This window comes from Phocoena phocoena, chromosome 9 (genome assembly GCF_963924675.1).
Source record: "Phocoena phocoena chromosome 9, mPhoPho1.1, whole genome shotgun sequence".
NCBI lineage: Eukaryota > Metazoa > Chordata > Mammalia > Artiodactyla > Phocoenidae > Phocoena > Phocoena phocoena.
In genome coordinates this window covers 84,006,347-84,032,811 of record NC_089227.1, presented here as the reverse complement: position 1 = coordinate 84,032,811, position 26,465 = coordinate 84,006,347, and the positions used below count along the sequence as shown (strand labels likewise).

Genomic DNA, 26,465 nt, shown 5'->3' with positions numbered 1-26,465 from the left:
TATTTATTTATTTTTGGCTGCGTTGGGTCTTCGTTGCTGCGCACTGGCTTTTCTCTAGTTGCGGTGAGCGGGGGCTACTCTTTGTTGTGGTGTGCAGCCTTCTCATTGTGGTGGCTTCTCTTGTTGTGGAGCATGGGCTCTAGGCACGTAGGCTTCAGTAGTTGCAGTGCATGGGCTCAGTAGTTGTGGCTCATGGTCTCCAGAACGCAGGCTCAGTAGTTGTGGCGTGTGGGCTTAGTTGCTCTGTGGCATGTGGGATCTTCCCAGACCAGGACTCGAACCTGTGTCCCCTGCATTGGTAGGTGGATTCTTAACCATTGCACCACCAGGGAAGTCCCGTGTGTTGTTTAGTTACAAGTGTTTGGAGGTTTTCCTGTCATCTTTCTGTTATTGACTTCCAGTTTGATTCCACTGTGGTTGGAGAATGTACTCTGTATATTTTAACTTTTTAAAATGTATTGATGTTCATTTTATTGCCCAGGATATGGTCTATCTTGGTATATGTTCCATGGGCACTTGAAAAGAAGCATAGTTTTGCTTAGTGTGTTCTTTGTTTTGTCCTGATAGTCCGAGGCTCCTTTTATCCTTTCCTTTCTAATTAGAGAACTTCCTTTAGCCATTCTTTAGGATAGGTCTGCTGGTGACAAATTCTCTTAGTTTTCATTCATCTGAGAATGTTTTGATTTCCTTTCATTCCTGAAGAGTATCTTCTCTAGGTATAGGTTTCCGGGTTGGCAGTTCTTTTCTTTCAGCACTTGAAAAATATTGTGCCACTTTCTTCTGGCCACCTGAGTTCTGATGAGAAATCTCCTGTTATTCAAACTGTTTTTCCCATATGGGTAAGGTGTCACTTATCTCTTGCTGCTTTCAAGATTGTTTTTTCTTTAGTTTTCAGAAGTTTAACTATGATATATCTTGGTGTGGATTTCTTTGGGTCTGTCCTGTTTGGAGTTTACTCAGCTTCTATATAAATCTGAAGTTCATGTCACTTGCCAAATTTGAAAAGTTTTCAGCAATTATATTTTGAGTACATTTTCAGCCCCAGCCTCTTTCTCCTCTTTCTGGTACTTTGATGGCATCTCATCACAGTCCAGCAAGGATGGAAATCAAGGCTCTCCATCTGGCCTTTGCTGGCAGTTAAGGGTAGGACATAGCTTTTCTGTGGAATGTGGCTGGAAAAAGGCAGTTATTATCTAATAGTTTTCTGTCTTGCTGTCCTTTGGCTGGAGACAGCAGGCTTTTGTTAGGGACATTTTTGGTCTATTCGTAGGTATTTCTGGGTTTCTGGCTTCTTCAGCTCCAAGTCTAGTGTATATGAGGCAAAAAACAAACAGACAGCACCCAGGTAACTCAGCCATTATGTCATTCCTTGGGTCCTGAGGTCCCTAACCAGTCTGCCTTCCTCTCTCTACCTATTAGAGTCTTCTTATGTTTGTTTTATGTATAATGTACAGGATTTTTTTAAATTGAAGTATAGTTGATTTATAATATTGTGTTAAGTTTCTGGTATACAGCAAAGTGACTCTGTTTTTTATATATATATACTATATATTCTTTTTCAGATTCTTTTCCATTATAGGTTATTACAAGATATTGAGTATACTTCCTTGTGCAATACAGTAGGACCTTGTTGTTTATCTATTTTATATATAGTGGTGTGTATCTGATAATACCAAACTCTTAATTTATCCCATCTAGGATTTTTTTTTTATTCAATCTTTTTTTCTAATTGGTGTGTTTTCTTAAATTGAGATATAATTTACATATCATAAAATTCAACCTTTAAAAATGTACAATTCAGACATTTTTAGTACATTCACACAAGGTTGTGAAACCATCACCACTATCTAATTGCAGAATTTTTTTGTCATCCCATAAAGAAATCCCATACCCAAAGTAATCATTTCCCATTCCTTACTTTTACCAGTTCCTGGTAATCACTAATCTATCTTTTGTATCTATGAGTTTGCCTCTTCTGAACATTTCATATAAATGGAATCATACAATATGTGACCTTTTGTGTCTGGCTTCTTTCACTTAGCATAATGTTTTCAAGGCTCATCATTGGTGTAGCATGTATCAATACTTTATTCCATTTTATTGCCAAACAATATTCTTTTATATAGCTATTTCACATTTTGTTTATCTACTTATCATTTGGTAGATGTTTGGTTTGTTTACGCCTTTTGGCCATAATGCTGTTAAAACATTAGTGTACAAGTTTCTGTGTGAACATACGTTTTCAGTTCTCTTTGTTGATGTACCTAGGAGTTGAACTGTTGGTCAGACATTAACTCTGTGTTTAATTTTTTGAGGAACTGCCAAAGTGTGTTCCAAAGTAGCTGCACTTTACATTCCCACCAGCAGTGTAGGAGCGCTCTTTTTTTCTCCACATCCTCAACAATGCTTGTTATTGTCCATCATTTTGATTATAGTCATCTTCGTGGGTGTGAAGTGGTATCTCATTGTGGTTTTCATTTGCATTTTCCTAATGAGTAATGATGTTGAGCACCTTTTAATGTGCTTATTGGCATTTATATATCTCCTGTGGAGAAATGGCTATTCATATCATTGGTTTTTTAGTTGGGTTATTTGTCTTTTTATTATTGAGTTATAGGAGTTCTTTTACGTACTCTGGATAGTAGACACTTATCAGGAGTATAATTTGCAAATATTTTCTCCCATTTTGCGGGTTGTCCAGGGATTTTGTGGTACTTAGCTGGAGGAGTAGAGAAAAGTACATCTACCTCATATTCCTGGAAGCAGAAGTCTCCCAAACTAGTTTTATAATGCCTTTGGAAGGGCCAGAGTATGCTTCATTGCTTAAAACTCAACATATTTTAAAGTCAGTGTGTGAGAAATCTAATTCTAGTGTTCAATTTTTTGTTTGTTTCAGATTTAGAAATTATTTTAAAGTCAGTTTAAGGGAAAGATTTTAATTTTTTTTCTATTTATTTTTGTGACTTTCCTCCCTTTGTATTCGGTACAGTGGCCTATGGGTTATGAGCCAGGATACAGATCCCTTCAACCCTTTGGAGAGCCATCAGGGCTTGAGACAGCCCAAACCTCAGCATTTTGTCCAAATATTATCACTTATATATGTCTGCCATGAGGTGAAAAGTGTGAGGAGTCCTGGTTATGAAAACACCAGAGTTACTTTAAAGGTCAAGTAAGAAACTCCTGTCTGTGGTATGATTTTAAGCTCTGCAGTCAGAGCCGTGGAAATAGGCACGGTAATGAGTGAGCATTTCTCATTTCTAGGCTAAATAGATGGGTCTTTAATCTTTTCTTACCAAACAGTGAGCAGTTCAGAGTTAATCACAAGAAATCAAGAATTTCGTGGCATCTCCTGTCTTCACCCAAATCACCTTCTACTGAGCTCTTCAAAGACTGATATCTTCTTCCTGGGTAAAGATAATTTTTTATTTCTATCCTTCTGATGCTACTTCTCGTATAAACTCAAACACCAGTGTATAGCCATGGCTAGAAATATCAGAATTATTTTGAACTTCAAATATTTCTTTTGTTCCATAGGTGCCTGAGTGTATCTTACCAGCTCCCCAGCATTGCCAGACTGTGCCATGAATGGATTATGCTTCCGATGAAATCCCTGACGGCGTTTTGTTCAGTCTCCACCGCAGGGTTCTTGTGTATTCTCAAGCACCCTCTCTGGGTTTCTGCTCTGTAGCACTGCAGGCTGATTAACTTTCCAAACCACAGGGCTCTCCCTTTGTTAGTCTCCTACACTCTTTCATTGCTGGCATTATTCTCTCATTTCAATCTATATTCAATCTAATTTCAAATTTCTTTAGCTTTCTAAAATTCTGTAGACTATCTCCATTCAGTCTTTTCTAGCCTTTTTTTATTTTTTAGAAATTCACCTTAGTTTTCTTATCTCCATACAAACTAGTCACTTCCTTTTTTCTTCTTAGTCTTTACTTTTCCTGAATATCTGCTAATAGCCTTGATCTTAAGCACTCAAACTCATTATAGACTAAGTACTCTTCATTTTTATTTGGTATTTAATTCTGTTTCTTATGTCAAAGGAAGAAATGTATGTGAAAGCCTTTTACAAACCAGAAAGCACTATGCACTCGTATAACTTATTGAGATTAACAAAGGACCACTGTGCCTCTTTTCAAGCTTTCTGCTCCTTCTGAGCCAAAAGAACTTCTCCGTAGAGGAGGGAAATATTGAAGAAAAATAAAGCAATGGAATTGTCTCTTAGCAACTGAGTTCGTGCCTTATAAATCTTACCCACTTTAGATTACTGCTGCTCAAAATCACTTGCTTTTCTTACTGGCTCAGTTCAAATAATGTTATTAAATTATAGGAAAACAAAGGAAAAAATCTAATGAATGAGTCACTCAGTTCGTTGATTGTGCTCTCTTTGCTTTGCACTATTGATATAGTTGAGTTGTGTCTTTCTCTTGATTCCAGTTGTAAAACTTTTTTATATATCTTTTGTTGCAACTTAAATTATAAACTAAGTAGAAGCTAAATACCATCTTATACATTTCTAGGTTACCTGAGTCCTGAAACAATATAGGTCATTTAAGTAGTATGTAACATATATGTACTATATATAAATCAGGTTGGGCATAGCTTAGAGAAAATCAGGTATCCAAAAACTCAAACCAAACTGGGGTGTGATTATTTACATTATAATATAATTCATTATAAGGATTCTTCAGCTAGTAGATCTTCACAGTATTTTTCATTTAGCAAATATTTTTGAGTGCCTCCTATGCTAGACAATGGAAAGGATAAAGATATTGTGTGTGTGTGTGTGTGTGTGTAAATAGTTGTTTTGGGCTGTCAGTATAATAAGATAGATAAGACTTGCGCACAAATAAGGCAGTACAATGATAAATGCCTTGTGAGTGGTAAGCCGAGTGCTGTAGAAGTTCAGAGGAGGGAAAGGTCACTTCCAGCTGGGTGAGCTATTATGATTACATGGGCAAGGTGACATGTTAGAGAACCAAAGACTAACAGAGAGTTTGTCAAGTTTAGTAATTAAGGCAAGATTGAAGAGGTAGGTAAGATGTTGGTGCCTTCACGAGTAGAGCAAGGAGTTTAAACTTCAGTCAGTAAGTGATGGGGAGCCGCTGACTTTTTTTAATCAAAGTATTGTCTAGGAAAATGTATCTGGCAGTAATGTGTAATTTTAATTTTTAAAAATTAGTCCGTTGATAGTCTTTTAGGGTGCCTTACTTTTGTGTAAAACAAAAATGTGTTTATAAATAAGTCAATTATAGAATTGATTCATTTGTATTCTTTTTAAAAGGTAGTCAAAAAACTATTCTCAGATGAAATTAGATCCAGTAAGATGAGCTGCTTAGTTAAGATATAAGCAGTATATGAAGTGGGATAAAATACTACTTTTCATACTTTCTAAACTCATTTTTAGAGATTTTTTTGTGTCAGTTAGTCATTTCTCCAATTGAAGCAATGCAGAAATCCTCCATATTCTTTCCACCCCCCTCTACTTGGATAGAATGAATGGCTGTAATGAAAAGAACTTCTTATCAATAGCCCTCTTAGATTTATTCTTAATTTAGCCAAGTATTTGTACACCTCTGCAAAAGATTTTGTTTCTCTGCCTTCTCCTTTAGTGGGAAAAATAATCAGTAGGAATGACAACCTACCTCACAGGGTCGTTGCGAGGCTCTGCTGGTATGAAGATGAAGTGTTGTGTAAATACACCGAAAATGTTGATAACTGACTGAGAAGTGGATTTTAGACATGTTGTTAGTGGAAACTGCTATAGATTGGAAATGCAATGTTTTAATAATAAAGACTATATAATAAGGTTGGCTATTGTTTTCCGTTCATAGTATGCCTCAGGGAATTTAGAGCATAAAATGGTTCCCACCCAATACTATAAAGGAAGTAACACTTCCTACATATTTACCTCACAGTGAAATCATGTTTTTAAAACAGCACAGCCAGAGAATGATATGTTTTTGTGAGCCATATTAGAAACCAGGAGGTTGGGAGTACTAATCTTGACTTAGTTACCAACTTGCTGTGTCACTGGACAAGTCAGTGATCCTTTTTGTACCTCAGTTTTTTGACGATTCTGGAAGGAGGCATAAAGCTTCTCCAGCCAAAAGAAACCAACTGCCACATCAACAGCCTGGCACTGTAAGGGACTCAGGAACATATAACCAGAAGCTCCTACGTAAAATAGTTTAAGAATAAGACTGTAGGACGCTGAACAGCGCACCATTTGCCCTGTCTTCTAACCCCAGTACTGACCAGTCGAGTTCCCGTCCAAGTGCAGAGTTGCAGGGAAGAGGATGTGAGTCTGGGAAGGATTCATGGTTTCCACTGTGGAGATCTGGTCACATCTCAGGTCCATTATAGCCTGAAGAACCTAGAAAAGATCATATTTTGTTCTAATCTTGTTCTTTGGTGCTATTTGGACTTCTTCTGAGATGTTCTCAGTGTCTGTCTTGAGGAGCCTCAGCTTCTGAGCAGCCCTGACTACTGTCATGTCTCTCTGAGCTTTTGGAAGGATACGGTCTGGGTCCAGGACTACACTGAGTCCTGCTTTTTGGTTCTGATTTGGGGACTGTGTGTCTTCAGACGAAAAAAAAATTTTAACTCAGTAGAATTTTATTCTATAATGAATTCATAACAAGGACTTAATAATAACAAATGATATAAATTGTTTTTTGAAAATGTACTTTGGGTTTTAGAGCAAGGATTTTCTTTCTCTGCTTCTGACCTAAACATGAAGAAAAGTTCAGAATAGTGCTTGAAAACATCAGTTCATGCCATTAATTGGAAGCATTTCTTTTACCTGAAGTTGTGACTGAAACTGACTAGCTCCTCTCAAGGCTTAAAAGTTAGGAGCACAATTTTAGAAATGAGAAATTATTCTGAATGTTTTCCTCTTTTGCTATACCTTTCAGGTGCCAGATAGAGCTTGCTGTGCTGAATTGAATCAAATTGAAGCATGCCTAGTAAAAAATAATAGCCCCTGGCTTGAGAAGCAGACTTTAGTTCATTCGGAAACCAGAAGGATCCTGGCCCAGTTTTAATGCATGAAAACTCTCCAAACCACCTTGGCTAGAGCCTAGTGTTGTAGAACCAGGCCATAAAACATGAGGGTTGAGGACTCTCCACAGTGGTGGGAATCTGCTGTTATTTCTCAGCAAATCAAATCCACAGTGAATACTGGTGAACAGACCGTGTGGTCTAGTTCAGGCTGCAACATCAGCATGAATAGTGGAAGACCAAGTTCAGGAAAGAGAAGGAAACCACAAAGATTAAGTGAAGAGGAAAGGGTTGCTTGGGTAGGCACAACGGCACATTTTAGACATTCAGAGGTCATTGCTTCTTTCTCTTCCTCTGCATATCTTCCCCACAAAAAGCTTACGGGGGGATAAATGGAAGAGGAAAGGCTTAACTCAGAAAGAAAAAACATTACATGAAGTGATCATTCGTACTGCCTGGGGGGACTTAATGTTTATTGGGTGTGCACCTCAGCTTAACACATTTGGCCAGAACATTTCCCTGGATTCCTTACCTTTTAATAATGCTGTATAATCCAAAAGGCTATTTACTATGTCTGATCCATTTGTCTACTGTAATTCTGTAAAAGCAGAATGGGAAGGCTTAGGGAATACTTGTACTCCATTCTGTTTTCACAGTGTTACTCGTTTTCTTCCATGAAAAGCATAGCTAAAATCCTGCTTCTCTTTTTAGGTAACAGTATGACTAAATACATTGAGAAGCTAGAAGAGATCAAAAAAAGTGAGTAACACTACTGATGGTTTGGGATAACGGAACCCTGTAGTTGCTCTACAAGTTGGTTATTAACGAGCCTAACCACACTCTACAGCTGACACACACACAGAGCTATGGGTGTCAGGTGAGTGTGGCAGGTGCCTAGAAGGATGTGGGAAACACTGTGTGCCATTCTGGTCAGCTGCTAAGATTGTGGCCTTTGAGTCTGAGTTCTACCTGACTTAGATCCCATAGGAGATATTAATGTTGGAATGTGAAATAACCTCTAGAGAACCCAAATTTCTAGTTTCATTGTACTGTAGTCTTTATGACCTTTATTCAAGGTACTTAATCTTTCCTATTTTATTATTTTCTCTATACCTGAGATAGGAGTAATAATAACTTATAACATTCTTTTGAGTATAAATTCGACAGTATTCATGAAAGACTTAGTGGTGTAAGAAAGAGCTTATTCTGAAAGTGGTGTTATACATTATAAATTCATTGCAGTTGGCTTTCTTTTAATTAAAAATCATATTTCATGCACATCCTTTTAAAAAACTAATCTTCGGCAAAGATATGCTTCTAGTCATTGAGTGCACTGCCCTCGCACAAAATCATAATTTTTCAATCTGTGTCCAAAACAGATGTAAAATGTACACATCAAGTCTAGAATTAGAGAAGTAGGAACATCTATTTTCTAAGATGGATTTGTTCATAGCTTCAGTAGGAGAACCCAGTGCTAGGGCAATATTGAGCTAATGGCAGTGAAGAGGTACTCTGATTGATAGCAGTTCAGGACTTGGCTCTGGTAATATATATCTTCTGGGAAGAGAATATTACAAATCCAAAATTCACCAGAACTTCTGTTTCTGCACAGCAGGCCTTTTAATTTAAATGATAATGTTCCAGTTCCTTTCGAATTGCTGCCATATTGAGAAACCCCAGACGATAGATCTGGACTCAGGAGCAGTTTCTTGCTGACTCTTGTTATTTGCCACATTCAACTACAAGGACTGGTGCTATAGACATTTGTTTTTTAATGTGTGATGTCGCAGTATCCTTTTCTTCTTATATATTTTATATTTTAAACATTTTATGCTATATATTTTAAATGTTATATATCTGTAAAATATTCCACTTTAAGTATATATATTTTAAGTGTATATTAAAATTTTAAACTATGGAAAAAAATCTTGTTTACTCACCTAAACTTCACTGTTGTCGTCCTTAATTCATCCACGGCAAGCAAAATTCAACTGGCCTGCTTCTGTCTTGGTTTGTAGCCCCTTTCACCTCCTAAGCATTTGTAGCTGAGTGTGAGCTCACCTGTCCACACCAAAATTTGTCCCATAAAAATTGTCCCATTCCACCCAGATTGCTGAAACCCTGTTTAAAACAGTTCTTAAAAGCACAATGTGGTTTCTTTAATATCTAAACTTTAAATGGAGCTTATCTCCCAAAAGAAATACCTGTGGATTAGAGTCCTCGAAAATGCTTACTTCACCTTCCTTCTTTAGAAGTTGTGAGCTTCCTTTTAGTAAGACAGCAGGTTCCTCTCACCTTTTACACGCTTTGTGCTGATTCCCCGACTAGAATTACTTCAGATTCTGGTCTGGGATCTATATTTTGGAAGATATTTCCTTCTCTTTTCCCATCTTCTGTTGTAGGTGTTCTTTTGGGTCAGAAGGGAGGAGAATATTGCCTTGTTTCATGACACCCTAAACCCGTCACTTTTCTCGGATTACCTTAGATGCCATGTCTTTCTGTGAAATCACAAACCTTGTGCTGTTACTTCCTTTGATTTGTCTTCCACTGTGAGCCCAACTTCCCTTTGCTAATAATGTGTTTTAACAGAACCCTGAAAACGCAGAATTCCTTTGTAATCTGAATATTCTTTCAACTCTGCCTGGGGAAAATAGACACACTGTGTCTATTGACCATTCACAAAGCCCATTCTTGGCTTCCAGTGGTTAGATGACACTAGTTGGGCCCAGTGTGAAACATCCTAGATAGTTAGGTCTCTGTCCTTCCAGTAACTCGAGAGAGACACACTTAGATTCCAGACTTACCAGAGAAGCAAAACTTGATAACGTATCTGAAACTAGGATTTTTTGTCTCCATCACAGAGTTTGGGAGAAGCTATAGTAGCAGAAGCTCCATTCTTAAAGCTCTGTTCGCCCTTGCAAGGACAGACTGTCAGAGCTTTCCAAGTTATCCTTTTTATAAAATTTAAAACTTACTGTAAAACGTCTAGCTTGATCTTTTATCTCTGAGTAATAATGTCAGAAAGTCCTAATGATGGCTGTCCTTCTAAACCAGAACCAGGTATGTAGAGTTCAGGCTCAAATGTGCATTGGGATTTCTAGTGCTTATGAGAGGATGCTAGAAACTATGATCATTAGAAAATAGCAGCGCCTGTTTTCTCGTTTAAGGTGATTTCTATTTAAAGGGGATTTTAATGTGTACCTTTTATACTTAGAATGTGAAGAATTGGAGAAGTATTTCAAACTATGTTACTATACCAAAAGAATATCAGTGGATAAATGCCACAGTGCAAACTACTTTGAAAGCTGTTGACTGTTTTCACTGGCTGATTTATTGCTTTACGTAAATTTTGCTTTACGTAAATGACTTTTGGTGGGCAAGTTGGTGGCAATTGAGAGAAATACTATAGTCGTTCACTTGCACTTTTTAAAGCTTCTGCTCAGCTTATTCGGGTCTGCATCCTGGTGGGTTTTAGAAGCTCCTTTGCATCTTGTATCTAGAAGAAGCTGTTTTAAGAATATTCTGGAAGAAAGGTCAATTTTTAGCCAAATTGCTATCTTTAGGGCATTTTGGAACAGAGAAGCTTTAATTCCCATAAGAAAGAGTCTTGATATATTTACAGAAGGCCTGTTTTTAAGGTAATATCATTTCCCGACTCTGAGTCGAAAGCTATTTGGTAAACCAAGCTAACATTATCCTCCAAAGTAACTATTTGGTCTGTGCTGGTTTTTTGGAAAATTCATGGAAATGATTAGTATCACCAGGTAAATAATCTTAAGCACCTTTAATCCTTTCCTTTGTTGCTAGGAGTCTTGGTTTATGAGACAGTGAAGGCCATAGTAATTATCCAGCTAACCATCAGTAATTCTGAAATAATGAGGCAGTATTTAAGGAGTCAAGGACATCAGTATATAAACCTAGAAGAGGAGTGAAGGGAAAGAGTAGGCAGGAGTTCAACGCTGAAAACTCTTCAGAATTGGCAAGTCATCTTCAGAAAAGTTTAGGCAAGCCAATTTTTAATATGCCTCTATGGGACAAATAATAAAGTGAGATTGGCTAAATTTTTTAAAACTGTTTAATATGATATGAAGAATTATTAACACAAACAAATGCAAAAGTACCCCCATTGAGTTATGTCTCAGAACTGTAAAGATAGCACTGAGTAAATACTGATGTTTTCAGTTGATTTTTCTTTTTTTTTAATTGTGGTTAAAAAAAACCCCACATAACAAAATTTACCATCATAACCTTTTTCAGTGTACAGTTCAGTAGTGTTAAGTATATTTACTTTGTTGTACAATAGATCTCCAGAACTTTTTCATATTCAAAACTGAATAGGTTGGGCTTCCCTGGTGGCGCAGGTGTTGAGAGTCCACCTGCCGATGCAGGGGACGCGGGTTCGTGCCCCAGTCCGGGAAGATCCCACGTGCCGTGGAGCGGCTGGGCCTGTGAGCCATGGCCGCTGAGCCTGTGCGTCCAGAGCCTGTGCTCCACAACGGGAGAGGCCACAACAGTGAGAGGCCCGCGTATCATAAAAAAAAAAAAAAAAAACTGAATAGGTTGATTTTTATTGAAGTGGAGTTGAGGGAAAATTGATGTAAGAGATTATCAGGACCAATTACAAATTTGTGCCCAGCATTGTACTCCAGGAAAAAAAAAAAGGGTTGGCCTGTGTCTCTAGCATAGTTTGTAACCTCAGGAATAGAACTGTACTCTTTTCAGGGCAGAGATAGAATAGTAAATGTCTTACCAGCTCTTGACCTAGGGCAACTCAGCTTCTCTGGGTCTCTGTTTTCATTTGTAAAATGCAGATGTTTATTCCCTGCTTATTCTGAAAAGGATTTAAAGGGCTTACAAAAATGCATGCAATACAATATGGTCAAAGTAGAGACAGCATAGTAAGGAAAATGGTACACAAATAAAGGGGAGGGGTAAAATCATTAGACCCAAAAAGGTGGCTTATAAATTCAGCTTCAGGCTTCTTACTGGCCAAAGCAAAGGAATAAATGAAAAGGTGATATAATACCTGCCATGCTTAATTCTGAGGATATCATGAGGATCAAATGAGATAAAACATGTAAATAACTTGAAAAATATACCATATAACTTGATGACTAGAAAGAATTAATATCTCTAAGAAAGCAAAATAAGCCTGGAAGAAATATTTGTCCTGTTCTGCTTTTCAGATTATAGATACAAAAAAGATGAGCTTTTTAAGAGACTAAAAGTTACAACTTTTGCCCAGCTGGTAAGTTTAATGATCTTCCATTGGAGTAAAGACTTTCTAATTTGTGCTGCTTTATGTGAGTATTTCTAAATTCAACTCTAGGTAATGTTTGCAGAGGGTTTTCTTCTGATTCTTTATATTTCACCTATGAGAGGACTAATTGGTATGAAATTTTCTTTTTTCTTTGATAAGAATTTTATAAAGTAAAATGTACATTCTCCCTTTTAATCATCAAATTTGTAGTTTAGGTTTTATTTTTCCTTGCCCATTTATCTTAATATTGAGAATCTAGAATTCTGGATTCTTTATTGCTTGGACATTTTTCTCTGTGGAAAGCAGGTGATCTCCCATCTATGACTGGGTTCTTTTTCCAAGTCTTTCTGCCATGGTCTATTTTGTTACTTTAGGAAAGTCGCTTTCTTCTTTCATTTGAAAATTATGGACAAAGTGTCTCTCTGACCCCCAAACAAGGGTTACAGTGATGTAACTTAAGGTGGATGTTGGGTCTTATGAGCTAAGTCGTGAAAAGTGATTTATTATTTTTTTAATTTGAATTCTACCAAGCATTTAAAACAATTTTTTATTGGAGTATAGTTGATTTACAATGTTGTGTTACTTTCAGGTGTACAGCACAGTGAATCAGTTTTATATATATATATATATATATATATATATATATATATATATATATATATATATATATATTCTTTTTCAGATTCTTTTCCCATTATAGGTTATTACAGAGTATTGGCTAGAGTCCTCTGTGCTATACAGTAGGTCCTTGTTAGTTATCTATTTTATATATAGTGGTATGTATATGTTACTCCCAATCTCCTAATTTATCACTTCCCCCAGGCAAAAGTGCTTTAAAAACTGTATGTTGGGTATACAACATTGTAATCAATATATTCATAATTACATTTATTTCTTCATTGCATGAAGAATTTCTGATATAATGCTGTTATTTTAAGTATTGCATTTTCAAGAAATAGCATGTTATGTTGGGACTAGAATATGTATGAATGCAGTTTTAAACTCTTACTTATGTTTCGTGTCCAAAATTATCCTTTTGGTCTTTTAAGTTTATTGTGTAATGTTTTAAAGAAATCTTTTCTTCCGGAATGATCATCTGCAGTGTAATTACCACCCCCAAAGTAAGAAGACCTGAGATTTAGTCTCCAGTTGGGGACACTGACAGTTTCTTAAAACAGGAGATCTTTGATGTTTGATATTTCCTCATCTTTTGTTAAAAACAGAATTGCCTCTGTTTAAAGACAAACAAACATACACACTTCTACACATTTCATTCTTTTTTCTATCAGGTCATCCAAGTTGCTTCCCTATCTGATCAAACATTGGAAGTGACAGCTGAGGAGATTAAAAGGCTAGAAGGTAATGAGAAGTGAGGATATGGGGAAAATAACAAATTGGCCATTTGACTGTGCTATTGTGTTCACAGGGACTTTGATGTATCTGTTATTATGTTATTATGTAATTAGATTGTTACTCTCTGAGAAATGCTATCCGGTGCTTTGCTAATTCTTATTTCTTTAAAAATGCCATCTGGTTTTCTGGCTGTAACATTTGTAGTCTTAAATGTTTTAAACGTGTTTAATATACTAATTACTTTTTTTCAACAAATATTTTTAGTGCCTTCTATATAAGTACAGGTCACAGAATTAGGTGCTATGAGACTACAAAGATGAATAAAACACAGCTCTGCTTACATGGAGTTTGTAGCTACGAGTGTGCACTGCACATATGTATGTGTATTGGGTGAGGAAAATGATAACAGAAACACAGAATTACTAATATGACAGAAATTCACGGAGGACTAGAAGGAAACCATCGTTTGATGAATATATATTGCTAGGTACTTCACATGAGTTTTCTTATTTAATCTTCTCAAAAACTCTAGAAGGAAGGTACACTGTACAGATGAGAAGCCCAAGCCTCAGAGGTTAAACTTCTTGCTCAAAGTAAACAGCCAATAAGGAATGGACATAGGATACAAATCTGCATGTCTCTGGTAGCAGCCAGTGTCTTCTCACTGCCTTTATTGCATCCTTATGGGGTCTTGGAATGTGCCTTTCGAGAGATGCAGGGTGCTGTGAGAACTCTGTATTTTCCAGCTAGGAAACTGAGGTAGGCTTCTTCCAGGCTTTTGAACTGGGTCTCTGCCCCTTTAGGGGTAGAATCTCAACAGGTGCAAGTTAAGGGTGAGGGTGTCTCAGGCTGAGGAGCAGCCTGAATAAAGGCACAGAGAAGAAGTCCAGGCGTGTTTGGGGAATCTCATAATCCAGTCTGGCTGTGGTCTGAGGGAGGGGTAGGTGCGGGGTTAGGAGATAAGGCTAGAAAGATAGATAGGCGCCAGATTTACTTTCTTAAATACCAAGTTGAAAAGAAAACCTCTTAGGTGTTCTGTCATGAAAAGAATTCACAGAGTGAAGGTCTTTATTTTATCCTGAAGTCCTCAGCTGTCAATGTGTGGCTGTTTATTGAAGGGGAATGTGTTTTGTTAAGGTTGATGTAGGCCAGGAATTTGACTTCTGATTTCAAGACAAGTTTCTCAGGAAGTCTGAACACTGGGTTTGTACAACTCGACTGCCATTTCCCTGGGCTTGTTTTTGTTAGGGAGGATAAAAAGAATCTGTAAAAGACAGGAATTTATCTATGACAGATGCCTCTAACACAGCAGAGAAATAAGGGCTCTTTGTAATAGAGATAATTGAGTCTCCTCATACCAGTACTCCCAATTTTAACCTGGTTATATAAGTACCTGGATTTTGTCCTTTAATTCATTGTTGAGATTACAACACCAGAACATATGGGCACATGCAATTTTGTCTTCTGAGATAAATTTGCACTCTTTTGTAAAGTAGGACACCATAATGTGTGAGTAATATTAGTGTTTTTCTAGTGCTCTATACAGAATAATAACTCAGGAATGCCTGTAGCACAGATTGTATCTGTATGCGTATTGGCCAACTTTGAAGGAATAAAAAAACTCCTTTTATAATGTTTATTTTTTTTCCTGACTTAAAAGTATATTTCTAGAAAATTAGAAAACTGTAAAAAACATATAAAGAAGAAAATTAAAATAACTAATAAACCCTATTAACATTTTGGTCTGTTTTCCCCACCCACATCCATACTCTTTGTATATAGTTTTGTATTATGCTGTTTTCAGTTAACATTTTATCATGCACACTTTCCTATGTCATTAAATAGACTTCAAAAGCTTAATTGTAAAGGTTGTGTTGTCATATAATGTCTATCCTTTGTATATGCCACATATTTAATTATTCTCCTATTGTTGGCCATTAACGTTTTTCTAATTTTTCATTTTTATAAGATAATGCTGCAGTGTAAACCCATAAATGTTTGTATGGTTCTGATTTATTTCCTGAAGATAAATTGCTGCAGATTGTCAAAGGGTGGAACCATTTTTAAGATGCTTGGTGCTGATTCCACATTATCTCCAGAAAGGTTCCACTTGTTTGCATTCCCACCAAGCAAATGAGAAGACCCATTTCTCCCCATCCTAGCCAATGATGAATAATTCTCATTTTTGTAAATGTTTGCCAATTTGATGGAGGAAAAATGGTATCTAATATTTTTATTTTGGATTTCTTTAATAGTGTGATTGAGCTTTGCATATGTCTGTGTTTGTTGGTCATACGTATTTCTTCTTTTGAGGACATTACATGTCCTTTCCCATTTTTTTTTTCTAATGGAATGTTCATCTTTTACTTATTGATTTGTAAAATCTTTATATAATTATGATATCTTTATTCATTGGAAACCAATACAGCCTTGAAAATAAATGAGAAAAATCTTTATTTGATGATTTGGAATAATACCCAAGCGGTATTATTAAGTAAAAAATAAATAAATAAATAACAAAATAAACAACAAATCAAAGTGTAGAGCAGTATGAATAGCATTCTCCTAGATATGTAAAAAGGAGAGGAAATAAAATATATACAAAATATGTAGTTGTTTCATTTCTGGAAGGAGACAAATATTTGAAGGTAGTTCCCTTGGGGGTGGAGGCCTGAGGGCCTGCAGGTCTGGAGTGAAAAGAAGACTTCCTTTCCATATTAGCAATTTTATCTTGTTTGCATTTTTACCTTGTGCACATGATCTTTTTTCTATTAACAAACTAGTTTTAAAACTCCTAATAAAGTGTATTAACCTTTTCTCACTTATATATGTCACGAATACTTTTCCTAGTTTGTTATTGACCTTTTAATTTTCTTTGTGTTGTTTTTTGACATATATGAGATTTGCGTTTTTACATGATTAAATCTATTAGCCTTTCGTATTGTGTTTTCGTTTAATGCTTTAGATTCATAAAATCCAAAATAAGATATTCACCTATATTTTCATCTGTTAGCTTGCTTGGTTGCTTTGAGTTTTTTCGTACATCAATCCATCTGTTATATATTTTGGTATATGATATGAAGGGGTTATCTAAATTTGATTTTTTTGGATAGTTGACAGATTATCCCAGCACCATTTATTTAATAGTTCTCCCTTTACCCACTGATTTTTGATGTTACCTTTAACATACATTAGATTTTTGTATATATTCTAGGATTTGTTTCTGAGTTCTTTGTTATTTTCCATTGTTCTGGTGCATTGTTTTGATTATTTACCTTTTCAGTATATGTTACTATTTGAAAAAGCAGGTTCTCCCAATTACTTTTCTCTCTCTCTCTCTCTCTCTCTCTCTCTCTCTCTATATATATATATATATATATATATACATATATCTTTTTTCTTCTCATCTTTAAAATTCTTTTAAGCTTTTTTTAAGCCCATTGGGATTTGTATTAAGGCTAAAAATTTGGAAATTTGGAAGGGATTAACATCATTTCACTTTTAATCACCAAGTCAGGAATATGCAAGGTATGTCACTCTCTCTTCATTCAGGTCTTCTTTAATGTACCTAAGTAAAATTTTTATAAGACCTATAAAGGACTTATAAGTTTTTATACGGCCTTTAAATTTCTTAATAGGTTTATTTTCTAGGAGAGTATATTTTGTACCTGCAGTTGTTACTGTAAATGAGAGGTTCTTCATGTTATTTTCTAATTGGTATATAGGAAAAATACTTTGTCCATATTTTCTTTAATCTAACTTATTTTATAAATAGGTTATTTTTATAATTAACCTTAAAACCTAGAGTATTTTTATAATCTAACATATTTATTTCCCTTATTCTCATAGTATTCTCTTAAAGTTTCTAGGTGTATTATATCATACACAAATTAAAACTTAATATGCTCTTTAACAACTAGGCCTCTTATTTCTATGTCTTCTCTCATTATATTAGTTAGAACAGCAAATTCTCAAACCTTTTGGTATCAGTCTCCCTCCACACTTAATTTTTGAGGACCTCAAAGAGTTTTGGTTTTTGTGAATTATATCTATTAATATTTAGGGTATTAAAATTTTAAACCAAGAATTTTAAAAATACTTGCTGTTTACCTTAAGAAACAATACTAAACCCATTACAAGCATAAATAACATATTTTTATGCAAAATATCTATGTTACCAAAACAAAAATATATATGGAGAATGACATTGTTTTACACTTTTTTGTAAGTCTTGTTAATGTCTGATTTAATAGAAGACAGATGGTTCTCATACCTTCTGCATTCAGTCTGTTGCAGTTTGCTCTTTGGGCTAGAGGACATGAAGAAAATCTGGCCTCACACAGATCTGTAATTGAAAAAAGGAAGAATATTTTAATAGCCCTTTCAGATAGTTGTGGATATTTTTCTTTGACACTACATCAGAACTTGATAGCTGGTACCTTCTTAAAGGTTAGTTGTAGTGTGGAATCTGAAACCACATCAATGAACTTTTCATACCCTGTTACATTAAACCCATTGGTCTCTTTTGCACTCTGAATGTATCTTTTACTCATACATAATTTTATAACATCATTCATTGGTCATTTGGAAAATACTGGTTCACTGAGTTATGAAGATCTTCCAAATGTTGACAAATTTCATTACACAATATCAAAAAAGTCACATTTATTAACCACAACACGTGTCTTATCAGAAAAGTCATTAAGATGGTAAAGAAGTCAAGCTCTTGGTGGCAAATAGTTTCCAAAATTCTGATTTTTGTTCAAAATTTAATCACTGCAACAAATACCATCAGTTGTTTTCCTTGAAATGAGAAATTCACTTTAGATCATTTTTGAGAAAATAGCTGCCAAATGCACAAGTCTAAATAACTATAGTTTTCCTGTCAGTTTTTCTTCCAAGTAAAAGTGGTGTTCAAGGCAAAAGCAGCACAAATCACACACATACTTTTCCTGGAGACAACAATGGGACGTTGGTATGTAGCAAACTTGCTGTATGTGGATTCCCCCATTTCATGACACAGAATATTTAAAAAGTGTGTACTTAAGGGTGAGATTTAATAAAATTATTATTACTGCTTCATCAGGGACTTTTAAAAATGTGACTGCCATATTTATTAACTGTGAGTGTGTGCATGTTGATGAAAAATACAATGACTACTAATAAAGCTCTGTACCTCTGCCCTGATTCTTGCTAAGGGGCCAGGAGTTTTATCCACCACTTCTTTTGCACCATCAGTGCAAATATCAACATGGTAAAAAAGACAAATAACATCTTAGTATTATGAAAATAGTTTTTGCCTTTCAGATCCCCTGAAAGGGTCTTGGGGGCTCCTGGGGTCCACAGACTACAGTTTGAGAGCCTATATGTTAGAACTCTTAGAACAATTTAATAATGGTAATACGAGTTCCTTTTCTTGACCTAATTTCAGTGGAACTGCCTAACAAGTAAATACAAATTCTGAGGTTAAATTTATTTATTTATTCACTTGCAAATTTTAGACAATGATTCTGCAACCTCAGACCCTGATGCTGAAATCACTGCCAAGACCAACGGGAAAGGGAGCCCTGGGGAGCAGTCGCCAAGCCCCGTCCAGTTCATAAACAGTGAGGGAGCCGGGGACTCCAGCCGCTCGACCCTTCAGAGGTGCTCTCATCAGATTCATGTTTTCACTGCATTTTACCTTCATTAATCTAGATACCAATGTCAACGATTTAATGCCCTTAGAAACAGGTTGGCGTAGTGAAGTCCCACAGTTTCATCTCAGCCATTCTATTTTCTCTTTATATCAATGCCACCTCCTGGATCTTGTCACAGCATTCTTAGTTAATGTAAGAATATATTGATAGGAGAGCATTAATTTTCACTCTTCAACCCCATTCTTCTCAGTCTTCCTATATGCAAGTTTGCTATTAGGACTTAGCTTTACAACCACTATCTTTTGACTCAGGGAGTATGATTTCCACCCCCCCCCCCCTCCTTTTCTGTCTGCTGCAGCTTATAATTACCCTGTCTAGAATCAGAAGAAAAATAGAGTGCCACACATAGTGCTCTGATATTAAATAGGTGCAAAGGAGAGTGAAAGCAGCCTTGGTGTCAACTCTCAAATGCACATGGCAGTTTCATGATGCAGCACTTCCTCACAGATATTCACTGTTGATTATAAGACGGTGCTGATTTTCTGCACATATCCATCCCTTCTACTGGTAAAATAGTTCTACTAGAGAAGCTAGTTCTACTAGAGAAAGAATTGCTATTGTCGACTGCACTATTATTATTTTTATAACTACTTCTGTGGAAGGACTCTAAAATTGCATTCAAAACAAGATAGACCAACAAGACTTCCACTGAGCACGTAATTTCACATGAAATAGAGTTTCTTCTCCTTTGGTTCAACAAAATATGCACTATAGGGCATATAGTTGTAGTGATCATTGGATTTAAAGGCAGAATTTGACTTGCTGTGATGGGAGAGGAACTATCGCTAGACTAATCTGTGGTTTGGCACGCGTGTCTTCATATTTGCCTGGAAGAGTGTTTATCTTCTTTTCCCAATACAGATATTTCACTACTCGCCACTTTGATCATAACACCTATCCTTTTTTCTCTGATTCATGTTTTTGCCACATTTTGCCTATATTAATCTGGCGACCAATTGCAGTGATTTTATGACCTCAGAAACAGGTCAGAAACAGACCTCCCTCGTTTTAATCCTAGCTTTTCCACTGTCTCATTACACGAATGCTGCCAAATCTAAAAGCCTCTTCAGCCTCAACACTGTAACCTATAAAATGGAAGTGACTACAGCAACTATTGAAAACATTAAGGTTCAAAATCCATACTGGATGAGTCACTGTATAAGTATATGAAATATATGAAAACACTGTTGTTACTTTATGTTACATATGATATACATAGAAATGCCTTCAGTTTTCCTGCCCTGTCAACCGTATTCTTTCCTCTTTTGCTCTGCTTTCTGACACTCATCAAAATTCCATTGGAGTAACTGTTTGCCTCTTTCTTTCTCTGAATGCTGCCCTTGCTTCTGGAGGCAGCTTGCGCTTACAGTTTCTGCCCCTCTGCGTGCTAATGACCTAACGTGCATTCTCTGAAGGTTAGTATGGACAGTGGATCCCCTCCTTTGGGTCCAGGGTGAGAGAACAGGAATCCATCCGTAGGATCTTGCATTCAGAGGCAGAACTGAGACACCACATCCATTTTCCTTTTTCTTTGAAGCGTCTTTTAAAGAGACATTGAGCACCCTCTCGCCATTCTGAAGAAACACATTTGACCTTTAAGCCACCAATCCCTGACTAGTGTCTACTGACCTACTTTTTCACTTGCAGCGTCATCAGTGGCGTTGGGGAACTGGATCTAGACAAAGGGCTTGTGAAGAAAGTAGAGCCCAGTACCAAAGACAAACCTTATCCCGACTGCCCCTTCCTGCTGCTAGATGTGAGAGATAGAGATTCTTACCAGCAGTGCCACATTGTTGGAGGTAAGAGAGAGAGGGCCTTACAGTGTCTCACTCCTGAGAACACAGCCCGGTACTGAGCCCAGGCAGGCTCAAACCACAGCCTGTGGTCAACAGTTGGGGAAACCCTATGTTAGCCAGATGTGTTCTGGGAACCTGTAAGTTGGCTCTACCACATGCCCTGAGAGAAGCTGGTGACTCTCTCAGGGGGCTCAGGGGCCCAGTGCTAAATGTCAGAAACAGTGAAGTGACACTTCTTATTTGTTCATAGTGTCCTGTTTCTTTTCTTTCACAAAAAGTATTTAGGTTTATAACTAGTTGATTTTGAAAATATGTTTCTTTTAACTCTTAGACTTTAAACCAGCTGAGAATTGGGGCCAGGTTGTACCGAGAGCTACAAACTTCCTAAGCTTTTTCTTCTCTTTGCAGCTTACAGTTACCCAATTGCAACTCTGTCTAGAACAATGAACCCTTATTCAAATGATATTCTTGAATATGTATCCTTTGTTGCATTTTAAGGAGTTGGATGGTGTAAAGACTGAAGACTCAATCTTATCATGAATCATGCTCCTAGTAAGAAAACCCTATGAAGGACCTTTGATATTAATTAGTTTACTTAGGATATTTTAGAATTTTGATCCTTAGCTGTTGCTGAGAATGCTTCCAAGCCATCCTGCAGTAGGACAAAAAACATTAGGTTAAAGGTTATGATCTGTTGAGAGTCAGTCCTAAGACTGTTTTCCCCAGAAAGTTTTCCCAAGTAAAATGTAAGGAGTGAATTTTTTTCCTTCTATTTTAATTATTTTTGCTTCTTGAAATTTTAATTTTTTGCTCATAAAAATCATACAAATAGAAAATAATTTAAATACTGAAAAATATAAAAAAGAAAATTGAAATCTCCAATAACCACACAATTGAACAACAAACTCTTACTACATTTTTTGTGTATTTTATTCCAGACTGTCTTCTTTGTCTTTTTAACAAAGTAAAAATTATACTGTATATATAATTTAGTATGTTGCTTTTCCCCACTTCATATTACAGTGTATTTCCCCACACTAACACAAGCTCTTTATAAACTCTATTTTTGATGCAGTATAAGATCTCATCTTTAGATTTACTGTAATTTACTAAATCATTCCTCTTTGAAGGAATGGACTTTTAGGTGGTTCCCATTTTTTTACTATTATAAATAAGACTGCAGTGGACACGTTGGGCATAAAAGTTTTTCTGTTTCCTCATCTGTAAAATGGAGGTTGTAATACTTACTCTCCAGGATTGTACAGATGAAAGAACCAAAGAGTGTACAGTGTGTAACTAGTGCCGTCTTGGACATGGTGATACTAGTTCATAGAAGAAAAGGATACCAGCTTGTGTGGTTTCCACGACAGGAAAAAGTCCTGTACCCCCTGAAGAGGGGTCATCCGATGCCCTTGAACTCAGAGAGGTAAACCGTGACAGCTCTTCTTCCTCAGGGGTTTCTGTATAGTCTAGGAGCATTAGCTCAGTGTGGTCGAACCTTAACTCATCTGCTTCTTAGAAAAATGCCCATGGCAAGATCATCATTCTGTATGACGACGATGAGAGGCTGGCCAGCCAGGCAGCTACCACCATGTGCGAGCGGGGATTTGAGAACCTCTTCATGCTTTCCGGAGGTGAGGGGCTGTGTTCTGCTTAGGACTTAAAAGGCGAATACTTGGGCTCACACTCCTTCAACTCCACCCCTATCGCCTTTTCCCTCCTGGAGCTCAGAACTTAGTATTCTGGAAACAGAGACAACCATGCTGGCAGAAAGGAGTCAGGATACGTGAAACTTCCGTTAGCTCCATCAGCACATGTTTTTAATTCCTGAAATAATGATGTTACTTTATGGCTCTGTAAGAAAGCCTTAATGCTGCAGACTTGAGCTAAACGATTTCTGGTGGAATTCTCAGAATCCCACATAACAACTGACATTTTCTGGTGTAATTTACTTAATGGTGAAGCAGTTAAGAAAGATTTCCTGTCCTTGTGTTGAGGAGGCATGCGGGCTCCTTTCCAGGTTGCCTTGGCCTCACCGTGCTAACACGGCTTTTTCTGATGATCTTCCACACCTAGGTCTAAAAGTCTTAGCTCAGAAATTCCCAGAAGGACTGATTACGGTTCCCTGCCAGCATCTTGCCAGCAGACCCTTCCGCCTGCTTCTGCCCGGAAACGATCCGGCCCGAAAGTGCCGCCCCCAGCAGCCGAGAATAAATGGAGATTTACCCCAGAAGACCTAAAGAAGATAGAATATTACCTGGAAGAGGACCAGGGTCCTGCAGACAATACTAGTAAGATATTTTGACCTTTAGAAATAATGTTTTCTGTAGAACTTGAGATTTGCAGCTTTGAACATCAACCTCATCATATGAGAAGCTTGATCTCTTATATTCAGATCAAATATTTGCAGGAGAAGGGGAAGGCGCAGGTGCTATGTGAGGAGAGGGGAGGTGAGTGGAGGGGAGATTATGGTAAGAATTAGGCATTGCACACAGACATAGAAAGAGAAGAGAGGGTATCAGTCAAATAAAGTGTGCATCTCAGGCAGAGTTGAGAGGCTAAGCTAAGGCTTTCAGATTCCTTCTCGGAAAGCTTTGCTTCCTTCTGCTGCTTCTGGGTACCTTTAAACTACTTCTGGCCTTTCCTTTGGCACACTGCTTTCTCTTTTTCCTCTAACCATTCCTGTACCCTTCTCTACTGAGAAGGAATGAAGGACAGATGAGGTTGATTGGATAATGGAGAGGAAGGAAAGAAAAGCTATCTGGGTTTCCCTTCATCCCTGCCCCCTTCCCCACCTTCTAATTGATCTCAAGGATGAAGAGTAGGTTTTAGCCTAAAGTAGATGCTGAATAGGACTTCATTAGTTTAAACGTGGTTTGTAGCATAAGACTTCATTAGTTTAAAAGTGTACTTGGCAGGTTGTCCCTGGAATCATTTTTGCAGCTCTGCTCCCTGCTTTCTTGCTCCCTTCAGGCCGGCTGAGCCAAGGTAATGCTTCTGGAAGAGACTCCAAGGTTCCAGGCTCTCGCAGCGGTCAGAACCTGCCTGCCGGGGGCCCTGCCGGCCACCAGAACCCCCGCTCGCTGGGCAGTGGCCACCTGCAAGGCAAACCCTGGAAGTAAAGACTTTGTCTTAGTCAAATAAATGTTTTCTCTCCTTTCGGAACCCCTGAGCAGTTCCCAAGTTGGTCATTTTAAGAAGCTGCTGCAGAGGAAAGACCTCAACGTGTGTCAGGCCCTCTTCCCTCTTCCTGTCTCCAGCTCCTCGCCCACATCCAACCCGGGAAGGATTTTTACAAAAACCAGAGGCATGACAGGCTCTAGTGTCCTCCCTGTTGTTTACAGAATATTTAAGTCTCTGAAACTGAGTAGGAAAAAAGTCTAATTTTTTTAGGCTTTTCTTTTTTTTTTTAATAAGGTCCAGTTTGTTTTGGTCTATATCCTGCGTTGCTTTGTAAATACTTCAGGCGCATCTGGTGTGTCCTTCCCAGCCAGTTCTTTTTCACTCACTCTTCTTGGTTTCACGAAGGTTCTCTCGGTAGGCTTTGCGGCCTGAGAAGCTGTCCCCGGGGGTGCAGACGATTCGTAGCTTTCAGCCCCCACCAGCTGTGGACCCGCTGGCTGAGGAGCTCTTCGCCCAGCACCCGACGCAGGCTCCGTCTTCAGTTTGGAAGCCGGTACCTGTGAGCGTCACTCAGTTAAGATTTAGTAGTAGCTCTCACATGTGCTCAGCGCTTCTCCTCCTCACTAGATGTTTTCCTGGAACCAGCACAGGTGATGATGTGTGCTCAGCTGCCTTCACGGGCAAGTCCTGCCCACTGTTCAGGGCCGGGTTGAGAGCCACTGAAGCCCCCTGGAGCCGTCCCTCATTTGCGGTTGGTTTATTAGTTGTAAACTCCCATTACCCAGCTCAGGCCCATCCATCTTAGATGGGTAGAAATTATGGCCACTTGAAAACATTGGCTTTGGTTGGGCCACTGCCCGCACACAAGGTGAGGACAACTCCACAGTCCTTTGTCAGAGCTGACAACCCTTTAAACCCTTGCTTAAAAATACAGTATTAGTCTAATTGAGTAATTAGTGCAATTCCCTGCTTACTTCTCATTCTCATGACTGAGCTGTGATTAGGAGGTTTTGAATATAGATTCTTGTTTGGGCCAGAATTTTGAATCAGCGTTAATTGAATTGCTAGATGACTGACATTCATTCCATTTAATTGGGGGAACAAAAGACCTCAGGTAAGGATGAGGAACTATGAAATCATCAGGCAAAGGAAAAAGAGCCTTGTTAATTTTTATGGTCTGTGATCTGCAGCTGTGATAAGGGACTAAGGAATAAATTGTTCTCTTTGTCATGGCAACCAGCTTCTGAAAAGCCAGCTGAAAATTGCCTTTCCTTAGGTGGTTATTGCTGCTGGGTAAGATTTGTCTTAACAGGACTATTTTTCTCACCACCGAAAAAAAAAATGTATCACAGTATTTCCAGCTTGGGGGGCTGTGTTTGTAGGAGAAATAAAGGTAATAAATATCTTATAGGGACATATGGAAAAATAACTTTCACATTCAGCCCAGTTCTGTTTTAGTGTGTTTATTCTTCTCTACTTGATTTCCAAAGTGCAACATTTTCCGATGCTTTAGAAATCAAACAAACCAGGGACATTGTTCAGATGTCAAGCTGTGCCCAATTTTCCACAAGATTCAAGAATCTTGTATAAAATTCAGCCAACGTACACATAGCTTTAAAGAGGAGCCTGTCATGTTTCCCCATAAATTTATTGCCTGAGAACTAAGTTCAGCCTTTTGCTAATGCCAAAATGCTCTGGCTTTTTATTTTCTTTACAGCATAGGTTTTTAAAAATGCAAATTTTTCCACACTCAACTTTCCCCTAGCATGGACAAGATTTTCAGCCATTTTGGACACATATGCATTTTTAAGAAAAAAAATTTTTTTTCTCTGTGACAAAGTTCTGGTTATGCCATTTTCAAGTCGACTAGTCAGGAGTTTAGATTTCCCCACTCAATTCTATTTTGAAAGTAAATGGTAGTCCCCCTTTGTTCCTATTCTGCATTCCCATCACCACACAACACTAGAGTGTTAGAAACTACTATGTATATGTGCAAAGTCAGTATAGCTGAACCTATTAGAATTGCAGTGCATTTAGTTGAGAGATCTGGCAGGTTGACTGCCAGATATTTATGTGTGTTTCTCCATAGCGCTTTGCCTGTTGGTAAGGATTTTAAATAACTACTCCTCAAAGACCTGTTCTGGTTCTGCACTTTGTGTGTTAAATGTCACTTGCAGTTTTTACACGCTCAAGGTATTGCTTTGAATGTTCTACTTTGCTAGTTTCTTC

At 37.5% G+C, this 26,465-nt stretch overlaps 1 protein-coding gene across 1 annotated transcript in view; it reads left to right on the top strand.

Moving 5' to 3' along the window:
- Positions 1-24,273, top strand: part of CEP41 (centrosomal protein 41) — a 35,660-nt gene extending 11,387 nt beyond the window's left edge. Inside the window, 10 exon segments of the mRNA XM_065883582.1 lie at positions 7,717-7,764; positions 12,192-12,253; positions 13,555-13,624; positions 19,120-19,264; positions 20,965-21,116; positions 21,522-21,589; positions 22,633-22,747; positions 23,190-23,228; positions 23,231-23,404; positions 24,087-24,273. Coding sequence (XP_065739654.1) covers positions 7,717-7,764; positions 12,192-12,253; positions 13,555-13,624; positions 19,120-19,264; positions 20,965-21,116; positions 21,522-21,589; positions 22,633-22,747; positions 23,190-23,228; positions 23,231-23,404; positions 24,087-24,235 — 1,022 coding nt within the window. The 3' untranslated portion in view covers positions 24,236-24,273.
- The last annotated feature ends 2,192 nt before the right edge of the window (positions 24,274-26,465 follow it).